The following is a 19635-nucleotide window of genomic DNA, read 5'->3' as shown; positions in this document are numbered from 1 at the left end:
CATTAAATATACAGTGGTACAAGATGCTGAGTTTTTCTGTTTTTGCTTTAAAAGGAGGGAAGTAGAAACCAACAAGGAACATGGGCAGTGAGCAACTTGAAAACAGATGTGTGAAGCCCAACATTGATAGAAACTTACAGGAGTATTGCTGTTTCAAATAATGTGCTTTTTAAAAACTCTACAGACACTCACAGCTGAGTAGTACCTCAGATGTAATAGTGCCAAGGTGAAATTAATTTCAGGTTTCAGGTTTGATAACTGTGAAAGAGCCTAAAACAGATCATGCTTTTATATTAAATAAAATGTAAACTAAAATCTTATTAAAAACACTCACCTCCAAGACACTGTTCTGTTTCACACATCTTGGACTTTCCAGATGCTCCATCCCTGCCCTCTAGCCTCCCTGATCTGCTTGCTGCATGTTCTTAGGAAATGCCTGGCCACTCATATACAAAGTGGACCTTATAAATATTTCATCTTAATTTTTGTTTCCTTTGAAAGTCAGGATGAACACTGATTTTAGAAGACTTTTGTTTAAATACACAGTACACAAACACAACATGCATCGGATTAAGGGGCTTTGACACCAGACACAGACTCAGTTCCTATCTGCTAAGTTTACTGGCTGATTTGCTCTTCCCTGTGGGAGACTTAACGTTAGAGGAGTGGTGGCAGGAGCCACTAGATCCTTTCAACCCATTCTTGTTAGACTTGTTGTAGCAGTGCTCTTGTTGGCAGGATCTCCTGGAAGATGAAGAGCCTGAAAGACTGGGAGGCGATTTACTCCTTCCAAGATGTGGGGATGAGCTCCTCTGCTCATGGTGAGGACGCCCACCCCGGGATGGTGAGGAGCTGGTAGTACGAGGCAAAGAAGAGCTCCTAGGGGAGGCACTGGGACTGCGTCTGGGGACGACTGGGCTTTTGGGTGGTGTTTTGGGGCTATGTGGAGACCCTGGACTCTTACACTGAGAAGAGCTTCGTGGTTTCTGAGATCCATTCTGAAGAATTTGAGCCAGGCGAGAGATCAGGTCTGAATCAGAGCTGCTACTTCCTAGTACTTTGTACCTGCGCAACCTTCAAGAGAAAGAGAAGTTGATTAGTACCATTTCCTCCTTCTCCAGTGCCATGAGAAGGTCTGGGTAGGCTCATACTCTTTGATCTAAGAACAGAGGCACTTCTCTGTGTGCCCCTCTAGCAAAAGTCCAAAGGGTGAAGTTATTTTCAGTGGCGGTTTCCCATCCATAGAATGTTCTTTGCAGGGAAGCCCAGCTTGCCCTGGCATGAACAACCTTCTGCTGCCAGGTGAAATCCTCTCTTCCCACGTATTTAAGCATTAATATCACTGTGGTTCCTGTGGAAATTTTAGCTATGTATTTCTTGGTGATCGTGCTTATGTTGTGAATGGGATGGAGTGATCTGATTAATTAGTAGATGGTCACTTTTAATGTATCGTTGCTGTTTTAAATGTTGTATTGGTATGGATTTTTTATTCTTATAGGTCACTTTGAGGTACTTTTGTGGAAAGCAATGAATGCATTAACTCTACAATAACTACTACTACAATGTGGCATCTTTACTACTTATTTTCAGGCCTGGCCTAATGTGCTACTGTAAAAGGACCAAGGCAAATCAAGAATTGCCTTATCCCACAGGAAGCTGTCCAAGTCCTGAAATCAACCTGAGGTCCCACTTTCTGTTCCATCATTGAGATGGGATGGGTGGATACAAGGAATACAGCTTTTTTAGTGATAACACCAGCTCACTTGGTGTGTACTCTTAGGTCTCTATAGGCAATCCAGGTTCACTTAAATCTAGAAGCAAAATGTTTTAGAAACCTAGTGTTTTAAATTAATATTGTATACAAATGTTGTTAATGTTCTTATTCAGGTAATTTTTTCAGAATTTTGAAAGAGAAAAATATTCTGTATGTGTGTATGCACATAAGCTTGATTGCAGATATTTGGGGGGGGGGGAGTACTTAGTGCAATTTGCATGGTATCATACAAAGCCTTCCCAAAACTGCTCAAATCTGCTTCAAAGGTGTAGCTGTTTTTACTTACCTGGCTTCTACTCCAGGCCTTGTTGGTGGTCTTCCTGGTGGTGGACGAGGAAAAAACTGAGCTGAATTTGAACTGCTAACGTGATCTGTGGGAGTCCAAGATACGGGTCTTGGGATTTTGCTCTTTCTGGACTGAGGATTGCTTGGTGACAAAAAACTCTCCTCTACTTGGCTGTGCAAATGAGTGTCCAGTGTCAGTTTTGAAAAGGAGGACAACACATCTTCAGGAAGCGGTAATGGACCAGCAACTACTTTTTCTTTCAGTGACTTGTCAGAGGCACTTGAGAGGTCACCAAGGAAAGATTTGAGCTGTCTCTTTTCTACAAGTAATCTAACCAAGTCTGTCTGATGAGCCTTTTTTAGAAGCAGCTTCTCCTTTGCTGAAACAGGAGACGATTCTGATGAGGAGTCTACCTCTTGTGCTAAAACTGGAATGCGACTCTGTCTAGCCACGAATGCAGATCTAACTAACTCCTTCTTGGACGGATTAGAATTCTCATTCTCTGAACTGGAGTGCAACAATTCTCCATTTCTCTGGACATTTTGCTCTTCTTTCCCCTCTTGGTGCAAAAAGGTGGCAAGGTTCACCTGTTGGCATTGCAATTCTTCAGCATGATCAATATCCCCATCATCATGGAAACCATTTTCTTGAACTGGTACTACTTGGTTTTCCTGTTTTTGAGCAAACGGGTCAGTACTTCTTGATAAAGAAACATCTGATGTTTCGGCTGCTGACTGCTTCTGTAACTCCTGTTTTGCATCCTGATTTGGCAAGGAGGAGGAAGGAATTGGCCTCAGTTCTTCGGGTTCTGTAACAGCCAGAGGACCATCCAATACAGATTCAGTGTTTCCTTGAGCAGTTGAACATGGTCCTTCAATCTGTAGTTCAATATCATTTTCATAAGCCACAGGAAGCTGATTCTCTTCCACTTTTTCGAAGAGATTTTCCCCTTGTCTCTTCATGTATTGTTCAAGTAGGTCTGTTTGGCTATGATCTTGGATTCCAACACATTCTTCAATACACTCATCCTTTCCAATTGCCTCTAGGTTGTGGTCTAACTTGTGTACTACATCTGTTCTACTGCCACTAAGAGTTAGTGCATCGTTTGCCGCTGCCAAGCCAATCAAGTTCTCCTTAGGAGAGGAAAGTTCAACAGTATGTTCCAAAAGCCGAGGATCCCGGTCCTTCTTCTCTAGTTGCTGGCCAAAATGAAAACTCTCCGAAGCAGACTGTGTGGATGCCATTGATGGTCTGGGTATTGTAACCTATACAGAAAACAGGAAGAAAGAAATGATATTACAGAAAAGATTTTTATTGGCTTTGAAATTACATATTGCCATATCACATTTTCAGGTTCAAAAAGACAAGTAATAGGTAACTTGCTCTTGCACAACTACACAGCCCTATATTTTTGTATCTCTGTGTTGGGCCAACTGGTGCAATCTCTACTGGAAAAAACTGGAAGACAACAGGAAAATTTTAAGCTAGGTTGTAAATTAGGGTTAACATGGCAATTCAATGTATGTTTGTGTGTGGTAACATTAACAGTCCTCATCAAAATCACTAATCTCCTCACTGCCAGCTCTACAGGTCTCTGCTCTGTCCTCATCCAACTCAATCTTTATGTGGTGTTTGATATGGCTGGCCCCCTATGACTCTGTTCATAGATGGTTGTCCTTATCCTGGCTGGATCACTCTTTCAGCATTTCCACAGAAATATGGTTCTCTTCCGCCTTCCCACTGTTTTGTGGAGTTCTTCAGGGTTCCATTCTTGGTTCCTTGCTATTCTCTCTCTGAACGTTTTTTTTTCTGAGTAACTTCATCAAAATCTGTATCTCTCATTACCATGTAGAGAACGATGGCACTCAATGATACCTTTCTACTCCAGAACATTTGCCTCAGCTAATCCTGCATTTCCACTTGCCTCTCTGATATTTACCTAAAGGTCTCACCATCATCTAAATTTCAGTATCTCAATGACTGACCTATTCATCATTACTCTATAGTAATTAAAATTATTATCCACATTGTTGACCGGGGTGGGTGGGGAGGATTAGAATGATATTCAGCTAAGTTTTATTCAGAGTAGACCCACTGAAATTAATAAACCTAACTTAAGACATGTTCATTAATTTCACTGGGTATACTCTGAATAAGTCTTATTTGAACAGTACTTATGTTTTTTAATTCTTTCCTTGCTTGCACATAGGTTCTTAATCGGAAAATCAGGCTATTTCCTAAACTACACAGCAAAAATAAATATTTACATTTGTAACTGCTGAAGGTGACTAAGGTTGCATGCTTATGAGTTAGGAAATGAAGCTAAACAAAATGTAGCTACACTTCTCACATGGTAGGGCTGGGGGTTCGGTAGAAATATTAAGTCTTCTGTCTTTGAGAATGACAAGGCATTCAGGAAAAGAAATCAGCAACACAGAGATATAGGACCAAACAGAAAGAGGTGATAGAGAACAGATTTGGAAGCCATCATCATATGGGTATTAGCTGACATTATGAAAATGATAACAATCAAAAATTTAATTTATGGCTTTTTACCATCTCCCATTTAAGTTATAGGCTTGTTATGAAAAGAGATTTTTTAGAAATTGACATTTCTACTTTTAATCATGCAGTGGCTCACATGACTGAAGAAACGCTCATTGAAAAAACAGCTCACTGTCTCCCTCTGGTGGGCAAAGACTAAGTGATATTATTTAAAGTAGGAAAGATAGCAATGATTTGAAACAATGGTTTTTTTTATAAGAATAAAAATTAGGTCAACACTATGATACCTAGTCAATACTTAAAAGAGGCCTTCTCATTATCGTTAGAGATTCTTTTTAAAGGGCATTATGGTAATAAAACAGCTTAGAGCAGCCAGAACTGCTGGTTAGCCTTGCTATAGTATAAGAAATCAGTGGGCCTTCCTCCCTACTTCAGCAACTGGAAAACTTTGCACTAAGCAACCAATTTCAAGGAGCCATTTGTTCATGCTCAGGTTAAGCAAGGTAACAGAACAAAGGTCCTTCTTGCTGTAACAGAGTCTCAAAGCTTTTCTTTTCCATCCCCCTAATTCCATTATCACCTACTGAAGGGGTCTTGGGTTTTGAGGCGGAACAAATCAAATTCAAAAGAAGTTTGAAGGGCAGCATATGCGCCGCCCCCCCCCCCAATAATGAAATGCCTATGAAGTTAATGTCCAATATTGTAGTACTGAACTTATTTATTTCATAAAATTTATACACTGCTTGTTTGTACAAAGCCTCAAAAAGGCTTACAAAAAGATAAAAAAAATAGAATCGGGGGGGGGGGAATACAACCATACTTCTTTTTATTTGAAGTATGAAAGTTGTAGAGTTAAATGTATTCTTACAGTACAATCGTTTTCAAGGTTATGGAAGTTACACCTCCACAGCTAAAATCTTTTATATTTAATTTATATTTTGTCTTCTTCCTTGGTGCTTTCTTTCCCTAATTCCTTCCATTTTTCACCTGTCTGTTTATATTGTAAGCCTGCAGGTGGAGTTTACTCATTGTCAGTTTTGTTTTATGCTGTATATTATTATTATTATTATTATTATTATTATTATTATTATTATTATTATTAAAAAACACAATATTGAAAACAGTTGAAAATAATTTGCAACCCCTGAAATAAGGTGGGTCCTTAAAATATACACCCCAGATATCAAAAGCTAGGTAGAGAGGTGTGTCTTCAGCATTCACCAAAAGCCGTGTAATGAAGATGCGAGACGCTAGTCAGTAATCTGGTTACCCTATTTTGAACTAATTGAAGTACCCAAGTCATCGTTAAGGTCAGCCCAACATAGTGCACATTGTAATAATCTAAATCTGGAAGATACCACAACATGACCAAGTCATTTATGTCCAAAATGGGCTGTAGCTTGTGAACCAACCAGAGCTGGAAAAAGGCAAAATTCCTTGTCACCAAAGCCATTTGAGCCTCCACTGACAGTGCTTAACCCAGGAGCACCTCAAGCTGCAGACCTGCTCCTTCTAGGGAAGTGTAACCCTGTCCAGGACAGGTGGTCTCCCCCAAACCTAGATGTGGTAACTCAGGATACATAGCATCTCTGCCTTTTCAAGACTCAGATTCAGTTTATTGGGTCAACATTTGGCCCATCACCACCTCCCAGCACTGGTTTAACACTTCAACTGCCTCTCCTGATTCAGATGGTACAGAAAGACAGAGCTGGGTGTCATTTGCGTATTGATAGCACTTCACTCCGAATCCCCTGGTGACAGCGCCCAGAGGCTTCATATATATGTTTAATACCAAGGGGGACAAGATGAAACCATGTGAGACACCACAGAACAACTCCCATGGTGCTGAAGAGTAGCCTCTCATAGCTACATTTGGGAAATAACCCTAGGAGTATGAGCAAAACCTCTGAAACAGAGTGCCCCCCTCCCACTTCCCTGAGACATTCCAGAATACCACGGTCAACAGTCCTGAAAGCCCCTAAGAGATCAAAGACAACGAACAGGGTCACACTCCTCCCCCCCATCTCTCCCCCACGACATGTCATCCACCAGGGCTACCAAAGGCAGCTTCAGTACCATGACCAGGTCTGAAGCCAGCCAGGAATGGATCCAAGCAACCAGTTTTCTCCAAACTCGTCTGATGCGGGACCACCACCACCTTTTTGAGCACCTTGCCCAAAAGGGAATATTCATCACTGGTAGTATACAGTGCCTTAGCCTTTTGGAAACTGTAATTTATTGCCTCTACATGAACAGAAGGACTGCTGTTCATGGAGGAAACTGGAAAACAATGGAGGCTCCCCAATGAAGTTTGGTGGCAATAAGGTGGCATTATTCATCCCCCCCTTGGGAACAACTGGTCTAGTGTATTCCTTAGCTTTTCATTTAGTGAAAAACTAAATGTTCTTTCCTATTTTTATCTTGCCAGAAATTTATCTGATACAATGTTTGCCATTTGTTAGACATATACTGTATTAGAAAAGTAAAACTGCATTCTAGCCTCAGGACACAAAATATAATACACAGTACTATTCTAGTTGAGCTTCTAAAATACATTATCTTTCTAAAAGCAGATCATATATATCCATTCTTTCTTCCATTAAATTCAAGGCTATCTCTTATACAGGAATTAACCAGACTAAGACTTGCTCAGCTTTAGAAAGACTGCAGCAACATGTGTATTAAGACAATGATAGGATCATGATTTTGATTATAGTCTTCCCAGTAGCAAATATTAAACCCTACGGAAGTTTCAGTATTAAAAAATTCAGAAACCAAGCAACAAACTAAAAGTATCCAAGTTCAATATATACAAGTAAATCTACATGCTGCAGCACGGAATGCAGTGATGATTTAATCCAGTGACAGAGCATGACAATTGAAACAAATGTTATTTTGTATATAAAGCAAAATGAAGAGCTCTGCTGGAATGTCCTATACGCACGGCAGTATTTTGGTGGGATGGATTAAAATGAGAGGTTAAAACCACACTGTTTAATAGTCATTTCATGTATAAGTTCCTCAGCTGCTATTAACAATTCTAAGTGCTATTATTATTTTGAACACTAGTATTTTTGCCTGGAAAGAAAAATAGCTTGGATATTAGGTTCTCAGCGTTTTCTATATTACTTTCCCCTATGCTAAATACTCCTACCATTCATTTTAGTGCCCTGGACAATACACTTTAGCTTCCTATTCGTTGTGGAAATACCTAACAATTTTGTTAGTTCTATCAATTGGGAAATAAGACTCAAACACAAGAGTCAATATTTTTTTCCAGCCGGTAGGCTAGACCCTGACCTCCCACACATCCCACAATGCACTTTGACAGCAAGTCCTGCATTGTCTTGCTTGCAACATGGTTTGGATTCGAACCATGCCTGCAAATGGTCAGTTTTCCTCTGCAGACTAGCAAAGCTCTCTGCAAAGCTGGTCTACAGAGGAAAATAATTTGTTTGCAGACACAAGCAGAACCCAAACCACAGTGACATATGGGAAACTTCAAAAGGGCTCACTGTCAGTAGAGTTAGTGAGCCCCACTTTCCAAGGGACAATCAAGAGTGCACTTTAAGCATCCAATTATTTCTTTTTGGCCTCATCTTTACCTAATTTACCCCAATGTCATATATGTTGTCAGGTGTGGGATAGGTAGGTGTGGTTTGCAAGAAATGGCCTTGTGAACGAAATTAGGATCCTTGTTGGGCCTAATTTGACCACAGGCTACAAGTTCCCTATGCCTTCTCTCTCTCTCTCTCTCTCTCTCTCTCTCTCTCTCTCACACACACACACACACACACACACTCTTACTTTAGTATATTCATTTACAAAAATGTTCAAGTCACCTATGCTTCCTGGCTGTTATCTACTGACAGTGCTTTAACCTAAGGTTAAAACTACAGAGGTTCTCATTCATTGTTTCTTAAAATTAAGAAATTTCATTTTCTGCGTAGTAAATCAGCTTAATCGAATTTTCCTGCTCTAGCCTCTGCATATTAAGTAGTGCTTTTGTCTGAAGTTTACATCTCTTAAGCTATTATTTTTATTTCTCAAGACCAGTGTTTTCAAAAAATAAGTATTTATACATAAGTCTACATTTGAGCAATGCAAAGTAGCTGGGAACCCATAAAACATGGCAAATGACTGACACAGTGTAGTTGCTTAGATGAAGATGCATTCACCTGCTGAAGTTGTGCTTTTGAGATGCGAATGACAGGGGGGAACTTGTTTCCACTGGGAATGACAGGAAGTTGCCTACGGGCAGCTGACCAGGAAGAGGAAGAGTGGCTGTCTCCTGATTGACTCCTTGGAAAGCCAGCCTCTTTCACAGGGTCCGGGTGGGTTATAGGGCTCAGGGTACGGAGGATGGGACTTGAAATTCTTGGGATGGAGAAATGCAGCATGTGAAGTGAGTTGAGCTGTGAGAACAACATGGCAAGGAAAAAAGAAAATGCTTCAAATATATAAAGATCACTTTATTTCGGTCTGTTCTCTGTAGCTTTGAACTTTGTTTCCTCCAGTAGCCAATATTAGAAAGAGTAAATACTGGCAGCCACATGATGCTGATTAGAGCAGACAGAGACAGGGCTATACTGTTGAGAAAGGTTAAGAGTTTCAAAGTAAGCAAAAGTGACAAAGAACTGAATAGACAGTGGGCTGTGAAGAACCAGAGAACTGAAAACAAGTTTACACCTGGTGGGTGGGTTAGTATTTTCAAAATTCTTCAGTATCTACAATCAACAGTTACTGGCCATTGGTAATAAAAACAGAATTCAATAAAAGTTAAATTATATCAGGTAATTATTCAAACTAGGTGCATTCCTCATGTTTTTTATATTTCAAAAGTGGTTTTGTGGAACTAAACAAGCCACTTTTTCTGCAATAAAGGAACAACATTATTTATATTACGTCATTGCAAAACCTTAGTACAGTGGTACCTCAAGTTACAAACGCCTCAGGTTACAAATGCTTCAGGTTACAAACTCTGCTAACCTGGAAGAGTTACCTCGAGTTGAGAACTTTGCCCCAGGATGAGAATGGAAATTGTGTGCCGGCAGCGCAGCAGCAAGAGGCCCCATTAGCGAACGCACGCCTCTAGTTAAGAACAGTTTCAAGTTAATAACAGACCTCCGGAACGAATTAAGTTCGTAACTAGAGGTACCACTGTATTTTCAATAATTCTCAAACATACCATCATTCTTGTGCTTTCTTAGCATGTATCTTAATTAAATCAAAATTGAGAGTTTTGGACGTTATTGAAATACATGCTAAACCCTGAAAAATTGCTTCTGCAAAGTGCAATTAACTATCACACTCTTCTTAAATTGACTGCAAGCAGGATATTATCTCCATGCGGTATTTTGATTAAGCTTCAGATCTCATGCTTTCAGTTAAAGATTTCTCACAGTGTCTGAATACAACAGAGATGAGCTACAGCTATTAACACTTCACTTACTGGAGTAAGAGCCCCTTCTGCTTGGGCCTCCATTAGGCTTGTGGGTGTGACTGCAAGAAGATGACCAGCAGTTCCAACTGGAAGTTCTAGTTGATCTGTAAACTGTTCAGAAGCGGCTGTACCATGACACTCAATATCCAGATCCAATGCTGGTCCCATAGCTGTATTCTTGGTATGAGCTCTAAGCTTATCTTCTTGTGGGGGCTCTTCAAGGACTTGAAGCACCTCAGGCTCCTCATCGGAGGGGCTTCCAGTTGTTTTATGCCCTAAAACTCCATTAGTCCTGAAATCCTGCAAGTCTCTGTCTTTATCCACTATGACCCATTCCTTGGAGTCAACCTCCTGCTGGCAGGAACTCAAATTGACTGCCACATATCCATTGCTGACAACACCATCACCCTGTTCTGGAGAGCTGCCAGAAATGGGCTTGGAAGCTTCAGGTAGGTATTCTTCATCATAGTGCCAAACATGCTCATGACTGGAAGCAACTGGAGGCATGGGTGGTTTTTGAAAAGCTGCAACAGCAGATTCTTTGCCAGGATTCAACTCTCTTTTCTTCTTCTCCATGCTTGGGAATGTTGAGAGAAATTAAGGAAACATGATCAAGCAAATTAGGATTGTGTAAACCATGTTAAGTGAAATTAGGCCATTTGTTATCAATATCATTACATTTCTATTTCTAGTAGATGTTCTGGGGTAGCTCCTGTGGCATCCTCCAGATGTTCTCATCAACACTCAGCATGTCAAATGGCCAGGAATTATGAGAGCTATAGTGCAAGAACATCTGGAGGGCACCATGTTGGCTACCCCTGTTCTAATCATTTAGAGCTGGATTTCTCAAATTATATTATGAATTACTGGCTCCCCATTCCCAAAACCTGACTTTATTTTCCCAGCATTTGTAGGGTCAATCATATGGCCTGAGTAACAGTGAAATCTGTGCCAAATAACTAATCAATTAAAGATGACTCACTATAAGCAAAGCAACTGCTAAGAAAGCTTAGCAAAATAAAAGCCATTACATACCAGACTTCCAGAAATTTATCTGTATCTGGCTTGGATTCCAAGGTCAGACGTTTCTCCAGTTCAAAACTGTGAATTGATCGTAGCTTCCGCACCAGAGGAACATCCCGATCTAGCTGTGTGGTCTCTGAGCGGACTCTAATTGGAGAACCAAGGCTTGGTGCATTAAGCATGCCATTAATTGGTCCATGGCTGTTTTCCTCTTCTGTAGCAGTCTATGATTAAAAACACCGTAAGAGAACTATAAAATATCAGGTAAAAGACACAAAATGTAACATTTAGTTGTTGGCACCCCGGCTTTTCATTCTGTCAAAACACTTTCAGTTCTTCTATTTGATAGGCTTGCAATGCTAAATGTAGTCAGAACTGCAGCAGAAAGATCGCTGCTCAACTTCATTTACCACCAGAACTAACTAATTTCCACATGAACTTTCAATTTTGCTTGTGGCTAATATGCAGTCTTCTGTAAATGTGCTTTTGAAATTGTTTGTGGACTTTAACTCCAAATCAGTATCCATATCAAAAAGCAGCCCTATATACTACCTGACATCCAGGGTTTAGATACTAATAAACATAGAAAACTGCCTTATTTCAAATTAAACTAAGCTCAATAGCAGCAATCTGAGGTTTCAAGCAGGAGTCTTTCCTAGCCCTATGTGGAAAGACAAGGATTGAAACAGAGGCCCCTAAGTTGCAAACAATATACTCTATCACTGATAGCCCTTTTCAAAAATTAAGTTTTAATGTTTTCTGATTTCACTCACACATAGCTGATCCCACTAGCAAACACAAGCATCTAAAGAGCTGTCACAGGGAAGATGGAGCAACCCTGTTTTCTCCTGGCAGAGGAGCGGTCTCCCTTGTGGACTCTCCTTCATGTGAGGTTTTTAAGCAGAGGTTGGATGGCCATCTGTCATGGATGCTCTAGCTGAGATTCATGCACTGTAGCGAATTGGACAAGATGACCCTTGGGTACCTTCCAACTCTACAGTTCTGTGATTCTATAGGTGCTCTTATACAATTCATTTACAGAGGCCTCTGCTAACAGAATCAATGAGGTTTTTCACTAATTCTACCTCCCGCCTGCAGTCCCCCATGCCACCTTCCATGCTGTTCTGAAGGGTTCCCAAAACTCTTCAGAGCAGATTATTTGTAAAGCAGCTGAGGCAGGGAGATGTACCGCTCCTTCCATTAGCAGTGGTGCTCACCAAACTGAAATATCTTCCATCTGTGGAACAACACCTGAACTCTACCCAACATCCCTACCACCACACAGAAGGAACTACATGTCCCATTACTGCTCTAAGAAAGGGTTGTTTTGTCTAAAATAGCAATATTTTGTGCCACCTTAGCTGTGACCAAAGAAGCATCAGGGAGACAGATTGTAATATGCTACAGAAACAAGCAGCCACAGAAGACAAAGCTGAATCTTCAGCTTATTCCTGTGATCAGTGGTCAAAAGGTGAAAACATAAAGTAATGAAAAATGGGGTTAAAAATAGCCTGCTTCAAGTATATACTCTGATATATGTCCCAAATGCTGTGCCTGGGGCCACAGTAAAATTGCTCACTGTAATGCCAGCTAGGTGTCCTTAGCAATTTAACAAAAATTAGGAAAGAATTTATAAAGAGAATATATTTTCACAATACTACTATGTAACCTAAGGTGCAGCAATATAAAGAATACAATGCAGTTATGGCCATGCTCAAAAGTTAGCATAGAGCTGGAGTAGATATAGAAAACAGCAACAAATTATCAGGAGAAAACAATATCTTCCTTATGAATACTTGCTTAAAAATGGAGAGTTCTGTGATTGGGGGAAAAGAACTACCACAATAAGGAAGAGCAAATGTAGGTTTATAAAATTATAAACAAATAAACAATTCTCTCAACACACTGGAACTCTTGAGTCATCAAATGGAAAGCTGTCAGTAGGTTCAGGACAACCAGAAGAAAGCATGAAAACCACTGAAACAGGATACAGAGATGTCCACTATCTTATATAGTTCATGCTCTCGTATGGCTTTTAGGAATGAACAACTCTTTATCAAATAGCAGAAAATAAAACCTTAATGTTAAAAGAAATATATCAAATGCTGGGACAAATGACATAGTTGTCCCCAACATATCCAGCTTCTTCATTTCCTGGGACATCTGACTTGCTGATAATATAGTGATTTTATTTGATCCATTAAAGCAAATCTTAAGATATAGAAGCAAAAAAGAATTGAATGTTATTGTCTGCTCAATTATAGTACTTACTTTATGGACACCTGCTTTTATCTTATTCCTGTTTGCATCCATTTCCTCCCACACATCCTTTTCCTGAAGATGATGTCCAGGAGACTCTGGTAGCTTTTCTGGAGAGATTCCCATAGGGATACCATTCTCACCATCACTAAGATGTTCATCTGGAAACACATCATCTGTATTCTCTCTCAACATATCTCCTGGTATTGGTGTAGCATTGGCAATTCTATAAAGAAGAAGAAAAATAAAGAAACAGTATTGCAATATGAAAGTTTGACTCAAGGATGCAGCACAGGTTACACCCTCCCTTCTTCCTCTGGATGTTGTTAAGACTGTAAGACAGCATAGCCAATGGTCAGTGATGATGAGAGCTGCAATCCAGCAACATTGTTGTTAAAGACTATAAGACAGCATAGCCAATGGTCAGTGCTGATGAGAGCTGCATTCCAGCAACATCAGGAGGGCCACAGGTTCCCATCTATGCTCTAAGAGTTTAAACCATGATCCTTAAGGTCTCAGTCCTCATCTAATAAGCTATTGTAAAACAGTGTGTGCCCCATCCTCGGAACTCTTCAGGGTTCAGGCTTTGCATCTGGCAGCAAGTAAGAAGCACCTGGATTGGTCAGATCTGGGATCTCACACTGAGATTCTAAACAGAGCTTTACTCTCTACTGGCTGTATACTCTACTTCCTTTCAGCTCAAACCTTAGGGAATCTGAACTCAGAACACTGCCATCAGTTCCGAGACTGAAGGGCAGCTCTATGCTTCTGCATCTTCCCTAGTCATAGTGCAGCATGCAGGAGCAAGATTAGAATGCTGGTACAGTGGTACCTTGGTTGTCAAACTTAATTCGTTCCGGGAGTCCGTTCAACTCCTGGAACCGTTCAAAAACCAAGGCGCGGCTTTCGATTGCTTGCAAGAGTTTCCTGCACTGAATCAGAAGTTGTGGAAGCTTCCAAAGACCATTCGAAAGCTGGAACACTTACTTCTGGATTTTCAGCGTTCGGGAGCCAAAACATATGCATACCAAGGCGTTCTAGAACCAAGGTATGACTGTATTGTGTTATTTTGCCACAATGCTATGAAGTGGGGGGATGTCAGGAGATATGTAATCTACATTAATGGGTTTGTCACCTATAACCAACAGAATTAATACAAAGTTTTAAATTTTGTCACTTATTCAACAAAGACCTCTAGGCTGTTCACAAAGTTATCTGGGTAGTAGTACACTCTCCAGGTACTCTCCCAAATGGAAACTGAGCAATCTGTTTTTCTTAAGGCTGCAACACAATTTAGAATGAGGATCACATATAATCCCATCACAGATTCCTAAAACTATTCAAAACAGAAGCACTGACTTTTTAGAGAAGTGTGAAAGGTTCTTCCAAGCAAGCTCTCCAGAGTTTGTCTGTCAACACCTGGTTATGGAAGAAGCACATCTGGTTCCCTCACCATTACAATGCTATCACGTAAGGAACAGAAGTCTAGATGCCTTTAGATCAAGGTCTTAGGACAGAGAAAGAATGCCCACTATCCAGAATGTCACATGTCACTTCATTAACTGGATGACATCAAAAGGAATGCTCCAACATACCCTATGGCAGCTGGGGTCTGACGAGTGTGCAGTTGAGGAGTAGTTGAAGTGGTGGTTGTTGTTAAAGAGCCATCAGCTCCACTCTTTTCCCAGTCAAACAGGTCACTCTCAGTCACCCCAGAAGTCTTCATGCTGTTGTCAAAGACGGACATGAGAAGCTATATAAACAAAAGAGAAGAGTTGGTATGCTCCCAGGTTACATTTAGAAAACTCACAAAAGTTGTTCTTGCACGCCATTCATGAAAACTTTTTTTTTTTAATAATCCTATTATTTATTTATTGAATTTCTATACACTTCAGCCAAGGATCACAGGGCAGTTTACATTATAAAAACACAAAACTACACAACATAATAACAAACAATGACACTCAACAGTTTAAAAGACCATAGATTGTTCAATTTGCCAAAGGCCTTGGAGAAGAGGAATGTTTCATTTCCTATGAAAGTCAGACATTATATTGATATCTGTTAAAAAAGGCAACACAGCATTCAAATGATGGACAGGTTTCATTAATAAGTTGAAGCCGTTATATTTACATGGCTGTCATCGCAAGGCATTTTCTTACACCTGTTTTGTATTACAGGTTAAGTACAGTGTATATTGTGGCATGAGGATTAACAGGAAGTGGGCAATAAAAAGAACACTGTATGAGCAAGCACAAAGAATACAGTGGAAGAAATGAGGAACTAGACACTTTGATATATTCTATTTTAAAAAATACTTTCCAATTTCTTCTGCAAATCTTTGCAAAACTACCCAAATATGAACATTGTAGAATTCTGCCTCATCAGCTAATTTCTCTAACTGATACAGGGGTACAATTCCTGCAGAAAAATGGTTTCATATACACACTGCATAAAACATGCAGGGCCATCTGAATTGTGTTTGGAAATCAATATATTCAATGTATTGAAATATGTCTTAGACACCAGAATAAAGACACAATAAAAAATGCACAAGCAGCTTAAAATGAGTAAAAAGGAAACCATTCACTTCAGCTGCTTGTCATTTTTTTTACTTTAGAAGTTCTGTAATAAGTATGGATAAGTTAGTATGGATTTGCCTAGGTACGATATGACAAAACACAAGAGGCAAAAGTAAGGTATAATGATAGTGTACCTAATTAGCTATTGCTACTCATTGGAACAGATGTGTGAATGCATGTTGAAGTGTTTAACAAGACATGGGTTTCCAATAAGACATAAAATTAAGACATTAAAAAATCATACCTGGTAATCAGGTTTAGTAAAATAATCTAAGGTAGAAATGTGATCTAGAAAGGTGTTAAATTCTTGAGGGAGATGTTTCAGCATCAGCCGGTGGTCATACCTCTCTTTTATGGAGCCCACTTGCTCCTACAAGTAGGAAAATGAAATATTTACCATACTTTCCTTCAGTTCCTTATAGACATTATTTATTTATATGCCACCCCTCTGCCAAGGAACTGAAAGCAGTAAAGAATTTTAAAATGCTACACAAAGAAATGAAAATACAGTTGGCCAGGCGAGAAGACAGCCCAACTGGAGCAGGTGCCAAATTGTCTCCCTCACCTTCCTTTCTTCTTTCTTCCATTAGAGTATATTTTGTATTATTTTAACTTCTTATCTGCATAGTAGGACCTCAGATAGGACAAATGGTCTTACCTGAAGCATAAATTTGATAGGTTCTGAGGATATGAATGAGTTTTTCTCAATGCATTAGGGTCCTCAGTAACCATATCAAATCTGAGTTTCTAATCTTTATCCTGATCAAAATTAATAGCTCTGGTTTTAAAGGTAAAGGTCTGTAACAAGCTTTAACATGAACCATCTTTAAAATAAAACAAATGCTCTTGGATATACCTCCCTGTTAACGTAAGCCTAAAACATCTAAAGAGCCATTTGAAAAAAAAACTGAACTTCTGCCAAGATCCAAGTTGCTCTTCTCCAAACAGCAAGTGGGGAACTAACAGCTGGTCAGATATAATGAAGAGATATATTAAATTATTTACAAGACACTGGCTTGATTGTGTAGCACAAACATGGGGCACTTCCAGCCTGCAGGCCACATTAGGCACACCAGAGAGCATAATCTGTCCAACAATATCAATTTTTCCCCAGCCATGCCTACAAGCCATCGTATGATGTCAGATGTGAGATCAGTAAAGTTATGGCTGAGAAGAAACATTCAGGAGCCCTAGAATGTGCTCCCAATTGCTTGAATTAGGTGTCTTTTTAAATTGGCACCAAATGCAAACACACTGGGTTCAGCTCAGAGCTCCTAAGTAGACTGGGTTCCCACAGAAGGTGGGACTTGCATTTGACAGGAATCTTTGCAACTGCAGGTTGAATTCAAGCTGTGGCTGCAAAGATTCTCAATGTCAATGTTTATTATTATGGCAAACAGCCAGCATAATCAGCAAAAATTCTGCAAATAAGAATTAGGAGTACTTTTAGAGTGTGTTCCCAATTATTCCTTTGAAGTTTAATAATCTGACATCGTATGACAGGAGGGTGGCCCTGTGCATCTATCAAAAATGAACCATGGAAGGTTGCTCACCAGATCCCGTTCCCAACCCCTTGTGTAGAAGATGGGTTTTATTATTTTTAAATAAGATTAATGAAATTCTGTACTCATGACGGCTATGTTAATTAAAAAACAAATGCATTGAAATAAGCAAACATTGTTTTTAAAGAACTTTAATATATTGAAAGGAATCTCATGAACATATTCAAAGACATTCTCCGCAGTTTAAATCCAATGGTACATTTCTCAACAGACCTTGTCCTTAATTTTCCTCCAGGGCAGCTGTCCAACCACAAATTCAACCAACATGTAAAACAAAGACCAGAGGTCATCATGACGTCCCATTTCCTAAACAAAAAGAGACAGTATGTTATTATATAGTCAATTCCCCATTTTCTTGTGCTACCAATCACAATGTAGCACATGCTAAAATTCTAATGCCACAATAGCGAAGTATGTAGCAAAAAAAGATTGATCTCAACATGTAAGCAGACAGACAAGATGCAGCTAAAAATGTTGATTAGTCTTACCTGAATAGTAGATTTATTAGGTGGACGATGAAGTATTTGGATTGGGCTGTTCGTCTTGCACGAGAATCAGGCAGGAGCAAAGAATTGGGGTAGACCATTTCTCCTCAGTTTTTTGGACTTGCCAATCAGGAGCACCATGACAAAAAAATCTAAAACTAAATTAAACACAAGGCCTACCTCCTCTTGGCTAACATGTGAACAGGAACAAGAGTAAAGAAAGTAATGTGCAGCAACATGAAAAAACCTGCATGTCAAGAAAACAAACCCTCCATAATAAAACTCAAGCGTATAATAAATCATTTGGCCTGCTGCCAAGTAGGGAGAAGCCATTTTAGGCGTCCCCTTACCTGTTGTGACACAGGGTCAATGAGTATGCTGCTTACCACCCTTGGTGGCTGGGGCGGCAGAAAAGCATTGGAATGGCTGTCTACCTTGGTAACGCTGCTTAAAGGGTTGAGACTTGAATCTCACTGCCTATTCTGGAACCTGAGCAGTGAAAGGAATGAAACTGAGTGGGGTATGGAACAAAATGCCTAGCATACCTTCTATCAGCCTTCTGACTTAACAAAACCTTACGCTTATCCTTTGATTCCACCAAAACATCTTTCAGAGCTGCCTCTCCAAGTACAGGTAGTTGGCCTCCCACAAAAGGTACCACAGACAAGTTAGCCTTAGCGGCAGAGTCAGCCTGCCAATTCTTAAGCCACAAAGTGCAGCACACTGTTACCTGTGCAGATATGGCTCTTGGCGCAAACTGCATAGCATCCACAGTAGCATCTGCCATGCAGGCTTGTGCTTTTATGAGTTTTGAAAGGATTTGATGGTGACGCACCACATCCTGAGGAGGATTATGAAGCAAATCCTCCAACCATATCACACAGGCATGTGCGCAGGAGGAAGCTATACAAGAAGCTCTCAATGAGAATGAAGCAGCCTCATGTACTTCGCGAAGGGCAAACTCAATTCTCCTATCTGTAATATCATGCAATTGAGCATTTTCATCCTTTGGGGCCAAATGACGTGAGGAAAGATGCAGCAGAGGAGGACCAGCGGAAGGTGACTTCTTTAAAGCCATAAATTCTGGCTCTAAAGAATATAATTTATTCACCAATCCATTAGTCCTTTTCAAATGCAGAGGAGCATCTAGCTCTGTCTTTACTATCAATTTTAGAAGAGAAGGAACCCGCATGAAGTTGGTTGATGGACTCGTATCTGTTAGAAAAGACACAAAACTTCCAGAAACTGCCTACGTCTCCTTTGCTTACTTAGAGGATAAAGTGCTCATAATCTTCCACAGCAAAGTTGCTGCCTGAAAATCTTGAAACAGCCTAGAAGATTGTGGCTCTTCCCATACATCCTCTTCTTCCACATCCAGTGATGCATGAGATGATGGCATAGTAAAATCAGCCTCCTGTAATTCCTCAGACATAAGTTGAAAAGGGTTAGGGGAGGAATTCCCTGCAGAATGTGGCATACGCATACAAGAAGTTTTCATTTAGTACGCACAGGAAAGGCAGCATTGGGACCTAAGTCATGCTTAAGGTCTGATGATAAGGAGGCAAGAAGGGCATCCTTCAACTGATCAATTCAAGAAGCAGACAAGTTCACATTCAAAACCTCTGATAAACCTTGACCCATTGGTGGCACTGAACTTTGCTCATTGCAGTAGATCCTAATTGGTCATCAGCAAAACCCTGAAATTCAGGCTCAGGA

General features: G+C 40.0%; 1 protein-coding gene across 5 annotated transcripts in view; it reads right to left on the bottom strand.

The window, feature by feature from the left end:
* TTBK2 (tau tubulin kinase 2) overlaps positions 1-19635 on the bottom strand; it is a 46508-nt gene that overhangs the window by 7474 nt on the left and 19399 nt on the right. For 2 of the 5 annotated variants that reach the window (XM_083398082.1, XM_083398083.1), the window contains exons 8-16: positions 17648-17740; positions 16117-16242; positions 14886-15043; positions 13303-13516; positions 11044-11255; positions 10018-10585; positions 8744-8980; positions 2061-3325; positions 32-1074 (exon numbers count right to left, since the gene is read on the bottom strand). In XM_083398082.1, the coding sequence (XP_083254208.1) occupies positions 606-1074; positions 2061-3325; positions 8744-8980; positions 10018-10585; positions 11044-11255; positions 13303-13516; positions 14886-15043; positions 16117-16242; positions 17648-17740 (3342 nt within the window). In that variant the 3' untranslated portion in view covers positions 32-605. Of the gene's footprint in view, positions 1-31; positions 1075-2060; positions 3326-8743; positions 8981-10017; positions 10586-11043; positions 11256-13302; positions 13517-14885; positions 15044-16116; positions 16243-17647; positions 17741-19635 lie in introns of those variants that run through there. The other 3 variants (XR_014501803.1, XM_083398085.1, XM_083398084.1) reach the window with 3 other exon arrangements.

This window comes from Podarcis tiliguerta, assembly GCF_965153285.1.
Source record: "Podarcis tiliguerta genome assembly, chromosome: 1".
Taxonomy (NCBI): Eukaryota; Metazoa; Chordata; class Lepidosauria; order Squamata; family Lacertidae; genus Podarcis; species Podarcis tiliguerta.
The sequence above is the reverse complement of the archived record's forward strand: the minus strand, read 5'-3'. Positions and strand labels throughout refer to the sequence as shown.